General features: G+C 37.5%; 1 protein-coding gene across 4 annotated transcripts in view; it reads right to left on the bottom strand.

The window, feature by feature from the left end:
• The window catches only part of igsf9b (immunoglobulin superfamily, member 9b), a 54,043-nt gene extending 33,286 nt beyond the window's left edge, over window positions 1-20,757 (bottom strand). For all 4 annotated transcript variants that reach the window (XM_065248240.1, XM_065248242.1, XM_065248241.1 and 1 more), the window contains exons 1-3: window positions 20,239-20,757; window positions 8,975-9,069; window positions 4,310-4,516 (exon numbers count right to left, since the gene is read on the bottom strand). In XM_065248240.1, coding sequence (XP_065104312.1) covers window positions 4,310-4,516; window positions 8,975-9,035 — 268 coding nt within the window. In that variant the 5' untranslated portion in view covers window positions 9,036-9,069; window positions 20,239-20,757. The remainder of the gene's footprint in view (window positions 1-4,309; window positions 4,517-8,974; window positions 9,070-20,238) is intronic.
• Between the last annotated feature and the right edge of the window lie 507 nt (window positions 20,758-21,264).

Here is a 21,264-nt window from a genome sequence, read left to right as displayed (position 1 = left end):
GAAGCGCATTATTTTCAAATAATTCAAAGGACCGGAGTCAATTATTCCTCTTATACCACGGTTACCACAAACATTGCTCTGGTGCCCATTTTTAAGACATTTGACAAGTTAGGGGTGCGGTTATCAGAAATTAATGCATACCCACGGAACATTTCTCAGCCAATCAGAATACAGCATTCAACAGACCCGTGGCATAATATAATAATAATAATCAAAAAATTGTATAGGAAATATGTTTTAAATCCTCTAAACATAATGGTTATAGTAAGTTCAGACCTTAATCTTATATGTGCAAAAAATAGCTTCAAGGGTTTTTTAAAAATTCTGATGCTGGACACCTTCTTAATCTGCATTTCGTGAGACTCAACCGAAGAGGTTCAGTTCACACTGTCTTATGTAAGGTTGGTAATGTGATCTAGGAATGTGACATGCTTCAGTCTTTCATTTTAAAAGATGGAAATACATGAAATTGCTGACATGCTCTGACTAACGTGTCCTTTGTTCCCCTCATTGTCTTTCTTTAATCTCTTCTACTTTTCTAAATGCTGTTTTCCTTCAGACTGTTTTTGCCTTTTAGCCAGGAATAAATTCCATATTTTCATTTTTTCTTCCTCACATGATTCATTATCCAAACATCCCAGAACTAATGTTAATTGATTGGTTTCCTCTGGTGTGCTGATAGACAAAAGAGCGTCGGGTCAGGACAGCGAGGGTCTCATCTGTGAAACAACCACACCTCCTGACAATCACAACAGACCCACTGGGACAACATGGAAATTTTTATTTGATCTTCTATCAAAACTCATTCAAGTGAACCAATGAGGTCCTCACAAAAAGAAGAGTAGAGGTACTATGGTACAAACGTTATTAGATTATACACCCATAAAAATAAGGTAGAAATAAAGAACCATTTTTGCAGATGGGTTCTGCAGATTTTTAGCCATAGATGAACCATTTTAGTTCCACAAAGAAGCTTTAAAGCAAAAGGTTCTCAAAGGATCCGGAAAACCCTGGTGGTCCACAATACTTAGGGAGTCCATGAAATAATTTGTTATAATTTGCTACTGTTCATTTTATGAAATTTTAAAGGAACACACCGACTTTTTGGGACTTTAACTATGGGGGATATGGTGAATAAGCTATAAGTCCATACATACCTTTTCATCTCCATGCGTGACGTAACTCTGTCGGATGCACCCACTGCTAGCCTTAGCAGTTTAGCACAAAGAAAGACTGGAAGTAAATGGCTCCAGCTAGCATACTGCTCCCAATAAAGCCCTTTTCACACAGATATGCCGTAAGGTACACGGGTAAGGCATCCTGGAATTTTCCGGGACAGTTTGATATTTTATTAATTCACACTGACATGATTACCCGGTCCCGGAAAGACACGTGACCTGTTGAAAGTCCCGCCCTCTCTTCTACGCAGCGTCTGAAGTTTGCATATTTTTTATTATTTCTCTCTCCAGAAACAACTCGCGTGCATTTTTGTTTATGATAAGACTATAAAGGAGCGCGTGAATGCACAGTTCTATGCTGGTGAATGATCTCATCTTCTGAGTGGATATTTGACGACCTCCCTGATCTCTGCTTTAATACAGTTTTCAGACATTTCTCATCGTGATTGTTTATATGCATTTAAAACCCGCATTTTGAGGAGCTGAACGATATATCTTGTTAGGATGACGAGCGTGTATTTTCCAGTATTATAGCTCAAATGAGCAAGTGACGCGATATTCTTTTATGCTGCTGAATGATCTCCGTTTCACCACAGTAAGTAACGAGCTAACTTACCTGATATCTGCTTCAGTCCAGTTTGCTGACTTTTCTCGTCGTGAATGTTGTAAATCCCTCATTTTAAAGTGTTGAACCAACTTCATGTTGCCATGACACGCGCGTCCTCACTACGGCACGTGCGTCATTGTTTATGCGTCTCATTTATAATTTCCTGATAACTGCTTCAATCTAGTTTGCACCATTTCTCGTGGTGAATGTTTATATGCATGTTATCTCTCGTTGTAAGGAGCTGAACCATAACTTGTGTTGTGATGATGACGCGCGTGTCCTCACTTCGACACGCCCATTACGGCATTCTTGCGGCTTTCTGTGCACACAGAGGGTCACCCGCGTATCTTACTAGGTCCACACAGACGCTTGTCTGGCAATTTTACGGGTATTTTCTGGGACCAGAGGTCTGTGTGAATGGGGTTTCAGTGACAAAAACACACCAACATTTTACTATTTAAATATTGTGATTTTTATAGTCACAGCGTGTACAAATAACAAGGTCATATGAAACAGTCATCTTTAGACCATACTGGGAACTATTTACTTCTCAGGTGCTGCAAGCAAATCACTCCGCCCAAGTAGCAGTGCTTCGTCTTCTAAGAATATATTTCCCAGTATGTATACGTTTAAAAGATGACTGTGTCTCATATGACCTTGTTATTTGTACATGCTGTGACTATACAAATCACAACATATAAATTGGAAATTGTTGGTGTGTTTTTGTCACTTATTGGAAGCAGTATGCTAGCTGGAGCCATTTACTTCCAGTCTTTGTGCTAAGCTGCTAAGGCTAGCAGTGGGTGCATCCGACAGAGTTACGTCACGCATGGAGATGAAAAAGGTATGTATGGACTTATAGCTTATTCAGCCCGTCATGCCATGTGAGATAATAAAAAAGCATAGATGTTCATATTTCTAATTAAACATTTTATACAATGTAAAATTTTTTGGTTTATTTGAACATTACAAAAATTTAAATTAAAGTGGATACATTTTTATGTTCATGCATACTTGAAGGTGTATAACATGCATGGCGAAACTCAACAAACTTGGGTACTACAGGCTGATAATGGAGAGGTCGAGACAGTTGCACACAGACAAAAGGAAATTTAAAAATTTACACTTTAGGCCCCTTAGTGTCAATTGGGCATCTTTTAAATGCCATGGCCTACCTGAGCATTGTTTCTGACCATGTCCATCCCTTTATGACCACCATGTACCCATCCTCTGATGGCTACTTCCAGAAGGATAATGCACCATGCCACAAATTGGTTTCCTGAACATGACAATGAGTTCACTGTACTAAAATGGCCCCCACAGTCACCAGATCTCAACCCAATAGAGCATCTTTGGGATGTGGTGGAACGGGAGCTTCGTGCCCTGGATGTGCATCCCACAAATCTCCATCAACTGCAAGATGCTATCCTATCAATATGGGCCAACATTTCGAAAGAATGCTTTCAGCACTTTGTTGAAAGAAATGCCATGTAGAATTAAGGCAGTTCTGAAGGCGAAAGGGGGTCAAATATAGTATTAGTATGGTGTTCCTAATAATCCTTTAGGAACCAGTTATAATTCGCACGGGTATCTTTTTAGCAGTAGCCAACAATACATTGTATGGGTCAAAATGATGCCAAAAATCATTAGGATATTAAGTAAAGATCATGTTTCATTAAGATATTCTACCAAGCCATACATAAATGGAAAGCGTATTTATTCAGCTATCAGATTATGTATAAATAAATAAAAAATTGACTGGTTTTGTGGTCCAGGGTGACATATATTCTTCATGTATTTGTGCTGAGAAACAACGTTCCTTCCTACTAGGTCAACCCCCCTAGATCCCCCGCACAGACAAGTGGGCCCTTACCAACCCGCTGCAGTTTAACGGCGTTCTCTAATCCAGGGTCCCGCTCAATACCCCTCGACCCCCGGGGGCCGTTACGTCTGCCCACCCCACCTCCCCATCTGCATCCATTTACAAGTGCACCACATCTCCACCACACACAGACACTTTACATAATTACAGGGCTCTTGTTTGGGTGGGTCATTTATATGGGGATATTCGTTTAACAACACAATGTCCTTCCCCCATTTAATAAATTCCAGAGCACGACCCCTCCTTTACAAGCAGCAGGGTAAACGGTTGTATTACCCCGGGAAGCACCTCTCTGCGATCGCGTGAAGCACCTTAAAATCCTTGAAAGTTGTTTTGTGCTGAATCGCCTAAAATAAATCAGGAACTTTACAGAAAGAACAACCGGAAATATCATGGGTCTTTCGAGTGGTGCGGATATGACCCCATCGTCTAAACAAGTGCCTCTAAAACAGAGAGCCAATGAATACTGTAGCAATAAACCTTTTAAAAGCTTTCAATAACTCAGAAGCAAGTGCTCACACATTTCACGGCATCTCTAAAAACGTCTCCCGCAAAATTACAAACTCGACAAGCAAAATTGCTTTTGGTGTCTTTCTCCATTACATTAATGGAAAACCGATTTATGTTTACAGTGACACTCACCTCTGTATTTCGGATGCACTCGTGGCGTGTAACCGCCGAATTTAATGAGAATGGGGACGTTGTATCCCAGCCGGACCCACTCCACCACATGTAAAGGGAAGAGATTTGGGGTGGTGCCTCCTTCTGATGGATTTGTCAGGCTGCAACCCAGCTCGGCAAAACCCCCGACTCTTCCCTGGACCACCGAATCGGCACTCAGAGATGGACCTGAGGAATACAGAGATAAACTCATGAGCTTTCCATGCTGGCTGGTTAATCAGGTTGCTCGTTAATAAAGCTAAGATTATGAAGCTGGTTAACCAAGGAAGTTTTGCTAGTTAAGATTCTGGTAGAGTCACCGGCACATCCGCATTAAAACACAACACATGTTGGTCGCTAGCTGATTGTTTCAGCATGGAGGGTTGTGGATATACAGTAGTTCGATAACAAAGACAAACTGTTTTGACTGTAATGCAATTCTAATGCATAGCATTGCGTTGGTTGCTCTAGATTACTCGCAAGATATAATTTTGTGTCATGCAAATTTTTCACTTGAGTTGAATGTTTTTAACATGCACGAAGGCACATTTGAGGCGAAGGTGTTTTTGCGGCAATTGCGCAGCCAGATTCGCGTCATTCGCATCGCCCCGCGCAAGGAGGCGTCTGATCGCGTCTTTGTATTGACTTTTTATGTAATCTACTCGCGCAAATCGTTGAACTCGTGTATGCCCCATAAAACAATGACACGCTGACCCTCAATTACTCAATTAATATACATTTTATTTAGCTCATAAGGGGTCTGTAGAAAAAACTAAACATTAAGAGGAAGAGATGAGCACATTGTATTTGTCACCTGACATCTGCTTTCTGTTTAAACTCAGTGGTCAAATCCCCAATGTGGAAAACCCATATTTGTTAATGTTTGGCCATTTTATCTGCAGCTACTGAAAAAAAAGGAACGAGAGAAAACAGGGAAAACAGCCAACAGGAGAAAGTGAGATGGAAAATGAGCGTGACTGAGGAAAAACACGACACAAAGGACAAGCGATGGGATGATGTCACACACACATACACACACACACACACGTTTAATGAGGATTAAGGATGGGGGGATGCTGGGAAGATGTTACGCATGTAAATTAACATACAGCATATACATTTTGTTGGACGCAACAGTCTGTGCTTTGAACGCAGTGCTGTGTGAATAAATATCATGAAAAATGGCTACGGAAATAAAACTTTACCTCAAAAATCAGATTTCTGTTATGCAAAACATCAGTTTCTTATTATGCAATACAGAAATTAAATTCTGCAAATTCCATTTAATACATTAAAAAATACTTGAAAACTTTAAGGGGTGGTTTCGCAGATAGGGTTTACGCACTGCATTAACCAATCGGGAGCTTGCTCTAAAAGTGACGTGATTACAGGAAGCGAGCGGAGTTGCAGAAGCCCCTCCCATGACGCGAATTTCCGCATGAATGTCTCCATGATTAGAATTCCTGCGCGAATGAAGGGAGTAAACACAAAATGTTCAAGCGACAAACTCGGGGCGGTAGACGCAAATTTGACGTAGGGATCGACCGATATGGATTTTTCAGTGCCGCTGTCGATACCGATTTTTGTTTCATTAGCCTTAGCCGATGACCGATACAGGCTGCCGATTTTCTTGAGCCAATATTTGGAGCCAATACTGCTTTTGCTCACTCAATTTACATCATAAAAATGACACAATGATGATGCCAAATGTTACAAGTCTCAATTTAAAAAAGTAACATGTATAGAACTTAAAAAAACTATATTTAACAAATAGTAAAAACAGGGGAGGGTGCTATAGAACCATCTTTTGATGTTGTCATGGAAAGGTTGGTTGTTTTTAGTCACATGACCTGCAATCGCTTGCGGCTTCCAGCACTCTGTCTGTAAATAAAGCCGGAAAAAAATCGGCGAACACGGCAGCCACATATTGGCCGATGCCGATACACATAAAACTCGCAAATATCGGCCCGATGTCGGCCGGCCGATATATCGGTCTATCACTTTTGACGCCTCAAACGCGGCTGGTGTGAACTCACGGTAAGAGGCAGTATTATCCCCTTTTGACATCACAAGGGGAGCCAAATTTCAATGACCTATTTTTCACATGCTTGCAGAGAATGATTTACCAAAACTAAGTTACTGGGTTTTTCTTTTACACATTTTTTAGGTTGATAAAAGCCATGGGGACTTAATTATCGCACTTAAACATGAAAAAAGGCAGATTTTCATGTCATGATATGTCCCGTTTAAGAAATGTCAGGGCAAGGTTTTAAATTAAAGCAGCTCAAAAATGCATTTTAGTCTAGCACTAGGATAAGTCCTGTCTAGGAAACCTCTCCTAAATGGTTTTACATATAATCACATCTTTCAGTCGACTACTGAAAGTTGAAGCATCCTTGATTGTTTGTCTTATGTTTTTTTGGGGGGGTGTAAATGACCTCTTTTGGGCATTCTGAAGCCTTTGAGTAACCCCCTCTTTCTCTGTGTGGTATGCACCTCGTCTAGTCATGCGATTAGGGGTAATCTTTCAAAGATGATGATGATAGACGCAGACATTTAAAATCTATAAAAAACCTCCCTCCCTCAGACCCAGTGGTTCTCTAACATTTCGGAGTATGGTGCATCCCCCCAAAGCAAATTCATGACATAAAACAATTTCAAAAGACATGTTTTAAAACAAAACATTTTAAATTACACAATATAGTGCAGTTGGTAAGTAGCCTTATTTTAATGAGGTTTAATTTATGATAAATTAATGTATTGTGTAACACCCCCCCCCCCCCCAGTTTGAGAACCACTGCCCTAACGCATGACACCCTGGGGCACGCATATGGCCAAAAACCTTTAAGAACCACATCACTGACAAAAGCGTGCCTTGACAGAAGGGAAAATCTAATCCCAGGCTGATCTAAATCCAGATTTGCAGATTTCATTTTTTTGGCAGGGATTTGATTCCCTTTCCCCCCTGAGATGTCGTGAGGTTTCCCCCTAAATCACGCACCTCACCACAAACGCTCTCACTGGCCAGACTGTGTGCCATACGGAGCAAAAAGGGTCGTCTGTTTATTAATGACCCAGATTTAACCCCCTACCACCAAACGTGTTTTGAGAGTAAACACTGTCGCACCAAACCCCTGGTGGCATGTAGAGATGGTGGTAGCAAAATAATCAACTAAATCTTATAAACCACAGGTTCGGGCTTGGTGGAGAGGTGAGCAGAGGGATCATGGAGATAAAGAAAACAAGACACAAACAGAGAGATAACACTGTATAATTAAGAGAATGGGGAGAGTTGGAAAATCAATTTTAAAGGGACACTGCACTTTTTTTGAAAATATGCTTATTTTCCAGCTCCCCTAGAGTTAAACATTTGATTTTTACAATTTTGAAATCCATTCAGCTGATCTCTGGGTCTGGTGATACCACTTTTAGCATAGCTTAGCACAATCCATTGAATCTGATTAGACCATTAGCATCCCGCTAAAAATAACCAAAGAGTTTCGATATTTTTCCTATTTAAAACTTCTGTAGTTACATCGTGTACTAAGACCGACAGAAAATTAAAAGTTGCGATTTTCTAGGCCAATATGGCTAGAAACTATACTCTCATTCTGGCGTAATACCCATGGCTGCAGGAGGCGCAATAATATTACGCAGTGGCAAAAATAGTCCCCTGCTATTGAAAGTTACCAAGGGGACTACTTTCAGGCGCTGCGTAATATCATTGTGCCTCCTGCAGCTATGTTACGGCAGCAAAGTCCTTGATTATTACACCAGAATGAGAGTATAGTTCATAGCCATATCGGCCTAGAAAATCGCATTTTAATTTTCCGTCGGTCGTAGTACACGATGTAACTACAGAAAAGTCTACTTTTAAATAGTACTCTGGTTATTTTTTAGCGCGATGCTAATGGTCTAATCAGATTCAATGGATTATGCTAAGCTATGCTAAAAGTGTTACCGCCAGATCCGGATATCCGCTGAATGAATTCCAAAACTGTAGAAATCAAATGTTTAAAGGTGCAGTGTTTAAATTTTAGCAGCATCTAGTGGTGAGGTTGCGAATTGGAACCAAAGGCTCAGTTCACTGCTCACCCCTCGCTTTTGAAACGCAAAGAGAAGCTACGGTAGCCGCCACCAGAAAAACATGTTATTGTCGGTGACAACTTAGTAAAAAAAAGTTTGTCCATTAAAGGCTTCTGTAGAAACATGGCGGCACAAAATGGCGACTTCCACGTAAGGGGACCCATGGTGTATGTAGATAAAAACTTTTCATTTTTAGGTAATAAAAACATAACGGTTCAATATAAAAAAGTCTTTGTACACTTCTGATAGTATAGTTTTGGATATTATTTTGCATTTCTGTCAAGAGATCCTTCTAAAAATTACACACTGCACCTTTAACTCTAGGAAAGCTGAAAAATAAGCATATTTTCTAAAAAAAAAGTGGAGTGTCCTTTTAACACCAACTGGTAAATCATTGCACAGAAAAGTGAAAAGCACCAGTATTATTTGTTCACAGATGCCAGTGGCTTTGATTTATTATCTCTACCGCATTCCCATGACTAAAGTGTCAAAATACTTTTTGTGGGCACTGCAGTTTTGGGTCGTGGGTCACTAGGGTTGAGCAGCAGGGAAAATACTTACACAGTATACAGAGGGCGGTGACAATGGTGACATTCAGAAACCCGAGTCTCTTCTGTACCATGGTAAACACTCACATACCATCACACATACCCCACCTGAAACACAAAGACACACACACAAAAGTCATTTGAGAACCAACAGAACAGTCACTCTTTGCCAACACTTTACAATAGATAAGACAACGCGCAGGATACTTCCTGGATCAATTATGTTTCACTTTACAGATTTCATTTCACACTATATCTAGTTTATGCATTTGTCCTATATGGTATAAAGAACTAGCTTAGGATTATTTTTCACTTTAAAATAATAAAGGAGGAGATTATGCACTTATTAAGCATGAAACTCTAGCATTCACTTCCTCATTTAATACTTCAGATAATCAAAACAATGTGTTTTTATTTCATATTAAGAGTTTTTTTTTTGTAAATCTTGACGTATGTCTGATGCTTGATAAATTACATACCAGATGTTTCTGTTCAGATGTATAGTCAAAACCTTTAAAACTGTAAACAAAGTGATTTAGATCGCTTTAGCAAACTTCAGACAACAATGGCCATCATAAACTCTTCCTATCATCTTGAACATCACCCTGCATACAAGCAGAAACTGCACACGCCTGTGCGTCTACAGTAATAAACTCTCTCCAGCATTGTGAAGGGCTTTGGTTTATTTATAAAGTAACTTCAAAACCTTTAATACCAGCTTATTACTGTAGGTTAATTAAAGGAGGCTCATAAGATGAAAAAGCATGCACACGCTTTGTTTGTTTTCATTTCAGCACACATTTATCTGAAAGAATGCAACAAAGATCAGTGAAATGAAGATATAAGCATCTGTTTCACAACCATCTCTTCAGGTAAAAGATTTGGAGGCCACGTGAAACCTGGATTGTGCAAGCAGACTTGTCAAAGCAAACTCCACAAAAGACAATGTAAATCCCTCATCTGCTTTTTTGTCACTAATTTTTGTCTAAATCCAAACGGCAAAAATTCAGTATTTTTGTCAAATCAACATATATTTGTATGTTACTTGAAAAATGAAGATAAACAACTTGAACTTGTTTTATTAGTTGTCAACTTCTCACAGGTCAACATTTAAAATAGAAGTGAATTAACTTCATGCTGCATTTTTTTTTACAGTTGCAAAAGAAAATAATTAGCTTTTTAACATCCACAGGTATGAAACAAACCACAATATCCACAGCGTGTGAAAATGCTTTTGGTTTCTTGGAAAATGTTCATTTTTAACAGTAAAGTGTGAAATTTTCAAAGTTAAAATATTTTCTCTTGGCATTTCTTAAAGGGATAGTTCATTCAAAAATGAAAAATCTGTCATCATTAACTTATCCTTAAGTTGTTTCTACCCTGTATAAATTTCACTGTAGTGCTTAACACAAAGGACAATATTTTGAAAAATATTAATAACCAAACATACAAGTCAAGGGTGCCCCAGGTCTGCTTGGTTAGAAAATCTCTTTAAAATATCTTTGTGTTTGTTTAGCAAAACAAAAAAATAAAAGTTAAAAACAACTTGAGGGTGAGTAAATGATGACAGAATGGAACTATCCATGCAGAGACGACTATAATGGCCGTTTCACACGGTACGCGGTAAGCGGCAAAATCGCTGCGCGGCTTCAGCTTTTCTCTTGCATTGGAAGCGTTTTGTGCAGCATTTAGTGCAAATATGTTTATCTTCAAAGGCGCCTGTCATAAAGTACCATGTCCGGAGAAGGAATAGGATTTTGGGTGCACGAGCAAGGCATGTGGACCAACTCCGCTTCACCTCTGTAACCGCCCCCGTTTTGCTGCTTTCCGCACGTCTCCTATTGAAAAAGAACTAAACACTTGCGGTTGCCGCGTACCGTGTGAAACGGCCTTAACTGTGGGTTCACACCAGCCGCGTTTGAGGCGTGAAATTCACGTCCAGGGCCGGCCCGAGGCATAAGCCAACTACGTGGCTGCTCGGGGCCCCGTAGCCACCAGGGGGCCCCCCCAATCTTTTTTTTTTGCAATTAAATAACTTAAAAAAGTAATATAAATGAATAATTCAAGACAAAAAAAATCTGATTTGCAGACAACTGCTGTGTGTCTGAAGTGCTAGCGTTTGCGTCATGCGTAATATAGACACCTTGCGTGCTTTGACAATTCGCGCCGGCGTGTAAGTGCTCGTAACTGTAATAAATGATAAGCCATGTCACAAAAAAGGATGTATCCCTTTGGTGCCGAAAAGAGAAAGAAGAAAAGGACAGAGGAGCAGAAAAAAGAGCAAGATAAAGGTATGTGACAGATCGGATTTGATCCGTGATCCATCCACAGTTCAGCTCGCAATATTTTTAATAAAAAAAATGGTGAGAGGGGCCCCCAAACAAATTCTGCTTAGGGCCCCTAAGAGGCTCGGGCCAGCACTGTTCGCATCTACCGCGTCTAGTTTGCTGCTTGAACATTTTCAGTTTACTCACTTCATTCGTGTGTGAAAGCCGTGCGGATATTCGCGTCATGGGAGGGGCATCTGCAACTCCGCTTGCTTTCTGTAATCACGTCAATATTAGAGCAAGCTCCTGATTGGTTAAAGCGATGTGTTTTTCCGCCAAAGTTAAAATTTTTCAACTCGCGCGTTTCACTTTGCGCAAATAAGGCGAAATTGCGTCTGTCATGCTAAATGCCTCATTCGTGCCGCGAGACCTCCAGGCGAGACCTCCTCTTCACATTGCCTTAACATTGAAATCACGCTTGACGCCTCTACCACGGCTGGTGTGAACGCAGCATAATAAAACTAGATGTCTTTATCGAAAGAATGACCTGAATGTTTAACCATTTGGGTCAGCTACTTGAATGATGCACTTTATCTTTAAATAAAATAGGCTTGATAAACAATTTAGGGGAAATATATAAATGATGAAAATGGTTTAATTGTGTCTATGACTATTTGGGATATATTATGTGAAAACACAGTAAGAGATCAACTCAATGAGCTATGAAGAACAACAAAAACTACAAAATTAACATTTTAATTTGTGCACAATTCTTAATGGAGGGTAAATATCTCAATAATTATCCTTAAATGTTCACGGTCCTTTACAAAACACCAAACAACCTTCGCTCTAATCCTGTCAGTCTTTATTTGTTACATTAAAAGATCAATATATAGCATACACTAAATTTTAACAATTGACTGATGTTTGTCTGTGCAAAACTTGTGCTTGCCAGGATGTTGACATGTGGTTTAATACTTTGTTTAAATCACCCAATCACCCATAGTACAAGCAATTGTAACAAAATAACCAAACCAGCTATCAAACATTAATGCAAAGTAGGCGATAAAAGTGGAGTCATGTGAATGCATAAGCCAAGATCTAGAAGTCATAATCCCATTTAAACTATGCATCTGTTCTCAAGTCAGTCCTTTATTTGCTTGTACAAAAACCTCACACAGGTTTACGGCAGCGGGAACAGATCCTGAATCAGCCCTTATGATTTACCAGATGAGGGGCAGGGCATTGTGTCCATCTGTATGAGTCTCTGACCAGGAAAGCTGTTAAACAAGGACTCCTTGTAAAAGTGTCTTTCAGTGAGACGAGAACAAACGCCAAGCACACGCAAAGAATGACACAGAAAAAAACCCCATGTGACATCAGACAAAACTCCAGGTGTGTCCTGCTGCTCTGGACAAAACTATTAAACATTTTAACAAGAATGATGAACTTCTGTGAAACACAAAGTGCACAGGTATATCACAGATAGCAAGACATATAAGACACAACATCTCATATCTGCGTAATAAAGAGTACCTCTGAGGAAACATAATTTAATTCCATGGGCAAGATCTAGCTAAACTCATTGAGTTAATAGGACACATGAGCTGAACACATGCTTGACCCTGAACTTTACTGGCTATAAAAGAAAAGAAGGAACCGAATAACAGGTGTCTCAAATAAACCTGATCATTACTGCAGAAGCTCTTAAATGTCTTTGGAAAGATCCATGACAGAAAACAAATGTGTTTATGTGATACCTCACCGCTTGCTTTTTTAACCCTACACATGCAGTGACAGGAACTAACTTGTTGTTTTCAATCTGATACAAAATGTCCTAGTTTTTAGAAAACAACCTTGAAAGTATCAAACATCACAAAAGTGCAAAACTAACTGAGAAAATCTAATCTTTGTGACGTGTCAATCTTAATCTGCAAGACCGAAGTTTGAAGTTGAAAAATGTAGGAGGTTTAACCTGAAATCAGTTCATCTTCTCTTAATAAGCCCTTGCAACGTCTTCAAAAGGTAAAGTAGCTGAAGCAGATGCTTAAGACAGGTTATAAGGTGAGGAGAGGTCACATCACCTGCATGATGGGACATGCTCTGAAAATACTTTGGTCTTTGATCTCGGCATTCACTGGAAAATCTGTCCTACATTACAAGACACAGACGTGGCGTTTCAATTAAAAATTTGCTTAAAACTTTTGCGTTATTTTCTTAATGTCTACCAAAAACAATCGCGGAATGACAGCGTTTCCTTAACTCTTCCCTTTCCCCACCATTGAATTAAGAGAAAACATTTCCCTGCCAATAACGCCTTTCTGGCGAGTTTTTATGGTAATCTGTAGTTTTTTAAATTATAAAAAATTTAAGCAAAAACTAATTTAAGTAATTTTAATCTCTGTGTATGTTGATAATAGTTCTGAATCTGATCTGTTATAAAATTCCTTTACAAAAATGCAATTATTTCAGCTTTTTGTTAAACATTTTTTTGTTTGAACTTGTTTTGTTTGTTTGTTTGAAAGCAGAGGATCTGTTCTTTCATTTGATATATTTTTATGTTTATATATTAACATATATTATGCATTTTGTAAACTTTTGTGAAAATCAAAAAAAAATGCTGACATGGAATAAACAGGGTTCCCACACCTTAGTTAACTTCAAATTCAAGGACCTTTCAAGGACTTTCCAGATCCAATACCTTAAATTGGAGGACTAAATGTGGGGACACATTTCAAGTGAGAGCAAGGTTACATCGAGTTACCTTTTAAGATACATTGTTACAGTTCCCTTTTGAGGGAACTCGCGCTGCGTCACTGCGGTGACACTTTGGGAACGACTCCAGGGGTAAGTGCGTCTGAACGTGTATATCAAATTCACCAATGGTGAGGCTTAACGACAAAGACAGGGTGATGCGGGAGCCAGGAAGTATATCGCTATCTGAAATATTGCCAAAGACGGCGTTACAGGGACGCAGGAAGTATGGCAAGGGAGACGCAGCGTTTCGTTCCCTTCTCAGGGAGGGAACAACAGTTACATACGTAACCCGAGACGTTTTCATGTGTCCAACACAACTATGCAAGAAAGCATTTTGGTATGAATCAACATTCACATACAGAAGATATAAGCATTTAAAGTGAACAGTTTAACACGTGTGCTTAAAAAGTCTTCAACTTTTATGAAATTTTCCCACACTACACAGGGAATAATAAGGATTTTTTCCAGAAAACCTCTTGCATAAAATAGATTCAAGCACTTTTAATGACCTGTATGCATGTATGTATATTTTCAAAAACTTCCCACGGCCTTGAATTTTTCCCCCAGATTCACAAACTTTCCAGGATTTTTAAGGACTCGTCGTGGGAACCCTGAATAAGTTAACTGAATTCATGCGACTAAAGTAATTCCAAAAACCATGGCAACTTCACACGGCACTATGCAAACCGACATGCAGATGACATCAAAGTATGTACTTTTATGTCTTGTCCTCCAACCAAACATATGCGCCATATTTAAAAAATGATCATGTGACTTTTACACACGCATCCTTTTGCATTTAAATACTTTTAAATCCTCACTTAAAACTTATTTTTTTAGGTTAGCTTATAAGTGATTTTATTCCCTTTGTATGCTTCTTTTATATGTTCTTAAATTTGATGTATGTGTGTATTTTTATGATTCTATAAAGCGCTTTGAGATGTAACTTTAAAAGGCGCTATATAAAATAAAGTTTATTATTATTATTTTTTAATTGCCTGTAAAACCACCTCACTTCAGCGTAAAAACTTGTTTGCAATATATGAAGGAGTTTATACGAAAATGCTGGGTTTCCATTGGGCACATCTCCAATTCGCTATATCAATTTGCGTGGTATGGAAACGCAGCTATTGTCTTATAATTGTCTAATAATGACCGTATCATCACTATAAGTTAAGATCAGTATCATCTGTTATTGACCTAAGTGCACCCACAGTTTGTCATGAGGTGATAAATGATCTTGTGTGGTACTTTATAATCTCAATCGGATAACTGAAATGAACTAAACTCCACTGATGCCATTATTCCCTTTCACAAACATGTAAATATTCAGCTTTACCTTTACAAGATTCAGGACTGTCATCTCTTCAATTGAATTAACATCAAGGATTTACAGGTATGTACGTACTTCGACTAAAGCTGTTCGCTGGGACGTCTGCCATTTTAATCGCTTTAAAAGCAGTGTGTCGTCCAGTGTTTATCACTGTCAAGGCCAAAGGTGGCCCGTATAGCTACTCAAGGTTTTCATATTTGAGCTTTATTTCTGAAGCTAAACACGTATTAGTGGTGAAATAATAGTAGACTAGAGAATCCATCTAAATGTAGACAAACCTGAAGACCCGAAGGGACCAAAGCTTAACTCGTACGATAGTTGAATATGCAGCATTTGTATGAATGCACACAAAAACACATCTAACTTATGCTAAAATACTTAAAAAATAGAACTTTTCAAAGTAATAACATAACAAACTTCAGACTACAGAGATAAAACGTGGTACACCTGCTCTTTACCGTAGTTAACTGTGCAGACTGTTGGTGCCAGAAACAGCCTGATAAGCAGCTGTATTATTCTGTAGTTAATCCAAGATGATCCAGGCTGCCATGGGGCGCTAAAACAGGCCAAGCAGAATGAATTGGGAACAGAAAACCAATGAAAACCCTTATCCATGCATTTTTAAATGTGTGTTAATGCTAAGAGTGTAAAAATCATGTTATGTGAACAAAATGTCTCCAACAATTAAACAGTGAATTTCATACATCAGACAAAACCTGAAATTACTTCTTAACTGGTGGGTTTTTTCAATGTGCTGATAAAGTACTGTGGTCTACCCAACTAGAACAACTGACAAAACATAGACAGTCCAGTGTCTCTATTGAATACTGGTACGTCCTTCAGGCTATAATATCAAGCTACACGGAGATTTAATTGAATCTCTGCATATTGGAATAACCGACTACTGTACGCTGGTATAAATATCAACTTTCTGTCTAGATAATAAAGGTCATGAGATCTTTAAAAGCCTTAAGGAAAAATCTATCCTCACAAAGAGTAATCATAGGAAACATAAACTACCAGAAACCTGACTGAAACTGTGATCTAAACCGGTTAAACTTGTGTTTGGGGCAGCTACATTAAAAAAAAATTTTTTTTAGTTTGCCAAACTGAAAGTTATGGATATTTTGAAGTACTTTAACTTAATGCCGCAAAAGATTAATCGCGATTAATCGCATACAAAATAAAAGTTTGTGTTTGCATAATACATTTGTGTGTGAAATTATTATATAAATTAAATACCCACATACATGTAGGCATGTAAATAATTTTTATTTATATACAATTTAAAATATATAAAAATTAGGGCTGTCAAAAGATTAATTGCGATTAATCGCATACAAAATAAAATTTCATTATTTCATAATTTATGCGTGTGCAAAATTACTTTATATATATAAATACACATACATTAATGTTTCTATTTAAGAAACATTTACATGTATTTATATATATATATATATATATATATATATATATATATATATATATATATTTTGATATATTTTATATTATAAATAAAAAATATACCTAAATAATTTTTTCTTAAATTCATAAATGTATGTGTGTATTTATATATGCATAATATATACACACACATTATGAAAACACAAACTTTTAGTTTTATGTGATTAAGCACGATTAACCTTTTGCAGCACTAATAAAAATCTATCTATGTCTATCTAACTAAACAACAATCTATCCATCCATTTATCTATCCATCCATCCGGTGTAAATCTGACAGTTCATTACGATTTAATACATTTAAAAAAAACCACAATTTTCTCTGCAATGCGATTTTTGCTGATACATTGTCCGCTTCTTCGGCACGGTTACGGTTCAGCTCATTCTATGGTATTTCTATGTTACATTTTTTACCTTTAAATGCAACCGAAATATATAACATGAACAATTAATTAAACTAGGGATGCACCGATACCACTTTTTTGGAATACGAGTACTTGCATTTCAGTACTTGCCGAGACCGATACTGAGTACTTAAAAAAAAAATATGATTTAAATTTACAGGTAACAGCTTTAGTCATATAATTTAACAAAAAAACAAACGACTAGTTTTCCAGTTTGTTGTAAACGCTGCCTCTTTGGACAACACAAGAGGCATTAACCCCTTACACGCCGCTCAAACATAGACATTTCTCAGACCGTGGTATCGATTCCAGGTATCGGGGGACTTTTAAAGAGTACGAGTACTTTAGAAAATGTGGTATCGAGGCCGATACCTGATACCAGTATCGGTATCGGTGCATCCCTAAATTAAACTCTTTGAAAATGGCACAATCTTTGTCCCAATTGGAACATTTACAACGACAAACTAACAAAAAAACAACACTTTTTGAAATAAAGAAAAATGAATAATGCGTCACATCAAAATGTCACATAAACTCCAGCTTAGGGATGCACCGATACCGATCCTGGTATCGGCCTCGATACGACATTTTCGAAAGTACTTGTAGTTGTTAAAAGTCCCGCGATACCCCGAATCGATACCATGGTCTGAGAAATGTCTATGTTTGAGCGGCGTGTAAGGGGTTAATGCCTCTTGTGTTGTCCAAAGAGGCAGAGTTTACAACAAACTGGAAAACTTTTTGTTAAATTATATGACTAAAGCTGTTACCTGTAAATTTAAATAATGTTTTTTAATCAAATACTCGGTATCGGCAAGTACTGAAATGCAAGTACTCGTACTCGTACTCGTATTCAAAAAAAGTGGTATCGGTGCATCCCTACTCCAGCTTATGTTGGCAACAGTGAAAGTCTTTCGGGCTGCCTTATGATTAGTCGAAAGTTTTTGTTTACATAATTATTATACACAGTACCTCAACATATATCATGTATATATATATATATATATATATATATATATATATATATATATATATATATATATATATATATATATATATATATATACATACAGATACATGCATAATTTTAAGGAAAAAATATTGATAAGAAATATTTATATTTATATATAATATAAATTACATGTAAATATTAAAAATGTATATACACATGCAAATCTGTTTTAAATATATACACTCATGTGTGTGCATTTATATATACATAATTATTATACACATTACACAAAGTTTATGTAAACAAAAACTTTTATTTTGCAAACGATTAGTCGCGAATAATCGTTAGGCAGCTCTAAAAGTCTTTCAGTATTTTGTGCCAAAATGTGCAATAGTGACAGTCAATTATATATACAATTAATTTATATATATATACACATAATAATTATACACAGTGCACACACACTTATGCAAAAACAAATTTTGTTTGCGATTAATCACGATTAATCTTTTGTATACGAGTGTAGTCAGCTACATTGTTCAACTTCAAGTTCCTGAAAACCTGTTGTGAGACACAGCATCTGTGTCTGAATGCCGCGGAAAATAAAAGGTTGACATACTGTAAGTCTATTAAACCCTATACTTATTTTACATGTGGTACACCCTGCATACTTACACAGATGTTGACTGCATGCTTTGATTTGTGCACAGAGCAGCTCGTCTGCACCCGCAAGCATGCACAACTGTAGATTTTATAGGACAGGAGCACAATTGACTTCCATAGTAGAAAACAAAAATACTATGGAAGTCAATGCTGCTGGTTACAAACATTGCTCAAAACAAAGACATTTATACATGTTTATAACAACCTGAGGGTGAGTAAATGAAATAATTTTTATTTTTGGGTAAACTATCCCTTTAACTTGATCAACTATGAGATAAAACCACAGACTTAATCTTGTGATTTCTGCATGCATGATCTCATTACAATAAACACAACATTTTCATTTGTTGCAAAATGACCGTAATCTGCTTTGGAAACTAATAGCAATGCATGCTTTGGCAAACCTTTAGAGAATGTAATGCAAAGCTAGTTTTACATGAGCAAATACCATACGTCAAAGCTATTGAGTTATGAAAGGCACATCAATGTATGTGTGTGGCCATTGTACGAATGGATTAATAGATGCCTTAAAAACAGACAGAGAAGAATACAAGACAAAGAAATGAGACTGTATGATGATGAACCTGTGCTTCCTGTAGTGCAACCTTTGATCTCAGAGCAGCTGTGTGTATGACAACACGCTCTTTAATGTGGGTCAATATACCTGCTTAAATACAGTTCAGGAACACGAGACCATGAGCAGAAGGCAAGACAGTAAAGCCTGACCCTCATCCCTATTCCAGTTAAAGCCATGCATTATGACATGGTTAACCATGATCCAATGACCAGAGAATACCAGAAACTAATCCAGGCAAGACAAGTTAAACGGCTTTAATATTAGCCAAGAGAGCAGAAAGCACGTGTTTGGCAAACACTAGACAACCGTTTAATTCCTTTGGGTACATTGATGAAGTCATTTATCACCTGATTGCTTATCTTGTCATATATTGAGCCACACAAAGCCAACATTTAAATACGATAACCCTAAATTTTGACTTTTGGCCAATGCATCTGCAAAGACATTTAAATCTCTGTGTGGCCAATGAATGTGAAATATACATATCATTCATCTGATCTTTGCTTCAGAGTTTATTGCTTTATGGCATACTTAAATGCAGTTTTAGAAAGGTATTGAAGCAGTATGAACAAGAAGCAAGTGTTTGGTCAGAACTGAATCCTGCATGTGTTCCCATAAAAATGTTGCATTTGAAATTCAATGCAAGAGAAGTCAAGCCACGAGCAACACTTCATTTTATTTTATACTATTTGCAAATCTTTCATGCAACTTGTGATTTAAATAAAAAGTGATTGATAGCCTGATTTATGAATTATGTATGTTGGTAGAATAACATATGCGGGCACACGACTGCAATATGGCTACTTGTATATGCATGCATATAATATACATATACTGTAGATAAGCAGGTGTGTCTGTCTTACCTTAATGAGGCACTTGACTGTAATGATGAAATAAACAGCTCACTCCATCGATGGTATTATGGTTTTCCTCAAATTCCAATTGGGAAGTAATATGATAAATAAAACAACAAAAACAAAATACTGACTATGTATCAACTCGAATGTGTCTTCACGTTTGTTACAATGAATCGTGCCGTACTTTGAAACTTCAGGATGTCTTCTTCAGACTGTCAGAAAATCACAATTTCAAAGTTCCTCGAGCAGCAACCTCAATAAAAAACACAAATCCCACTCACTCACTCGCGCACGCGTTTGCTGTTGTGTTTATTAAACGCAGTTTGACGTTCATACAGATTGCGAAGTGAAAATCCTCGTGCGCGCGGTCTCGTGTCCTTTAAAGTTTCTCAGGGTTGAAGGTTTGAGTCCCGTGAAAACTTTCTGTAGTTTCTGAATTCATCCATCAGCGTTACAAACACACAGAGAGAGAAACACGCTGGAAACATCGTAACACTGCCCATCCATTCACAAACACGGAGTGATTCTCACAGCGCGCGCTCGCGCTCTCTCTCTCTCCCTCCCTCCCTCTTTCTCATTGTCTCTCTCTCTCTCTCGGTTTCAAAGTATTTTTTGGCAGGAACCTTTTATGTCACATTTCAAAAGCATTTGAACACATATGAAACACAAAACGTTTAACAAAAAGATTTTTTTCAAAAAAAAATTTTTTTTAAAGAGGTAGTTCACCGAAAAATTAAAATTTTGTCATAATTTATTCAACCATATGTTGTGACAAACCTGTTTTGATGTAAACAGATAAAGATATTTTAAGGAATGTAACCATTTTAAAGCCCCATTCACTTCCATAGAAGGAAATAATAATAGCATGGAAGTGAAAGGGGCTCATGGTTACAAACATTGGTTACATAAATGATGACGGAATTAATTTTTCATTCATTTTTTAATGCTGTCATTTATGTCTTTTATGAGCCCCAAAAATGTACAATATTTATTTGTTTTTTATGGTGTATAGTGAATAAGAAACATAAATTA

This window comes from Paramisgurnus dabryanus, chromosome 11 (assembly GCF_030506205.2).
Source record: "Paramisgurnus dabryanus chromosome 11, PD_genome_1.1, whole genome shotgun sequence".
NCBI classification, from domain to species: domain Eukaryota; kingdom Metazoa; phylum Chordata; class Actinopteri; order Cypriniformes; family Cobitidae; genus Paramisgurnus; species Paramisgurnus dabryanus.
The sequence above is the reverse complement of the archived record's forward strand: the minus strand, read 5'-3'. Positions and strand labels throughout refer to the sequence as shown.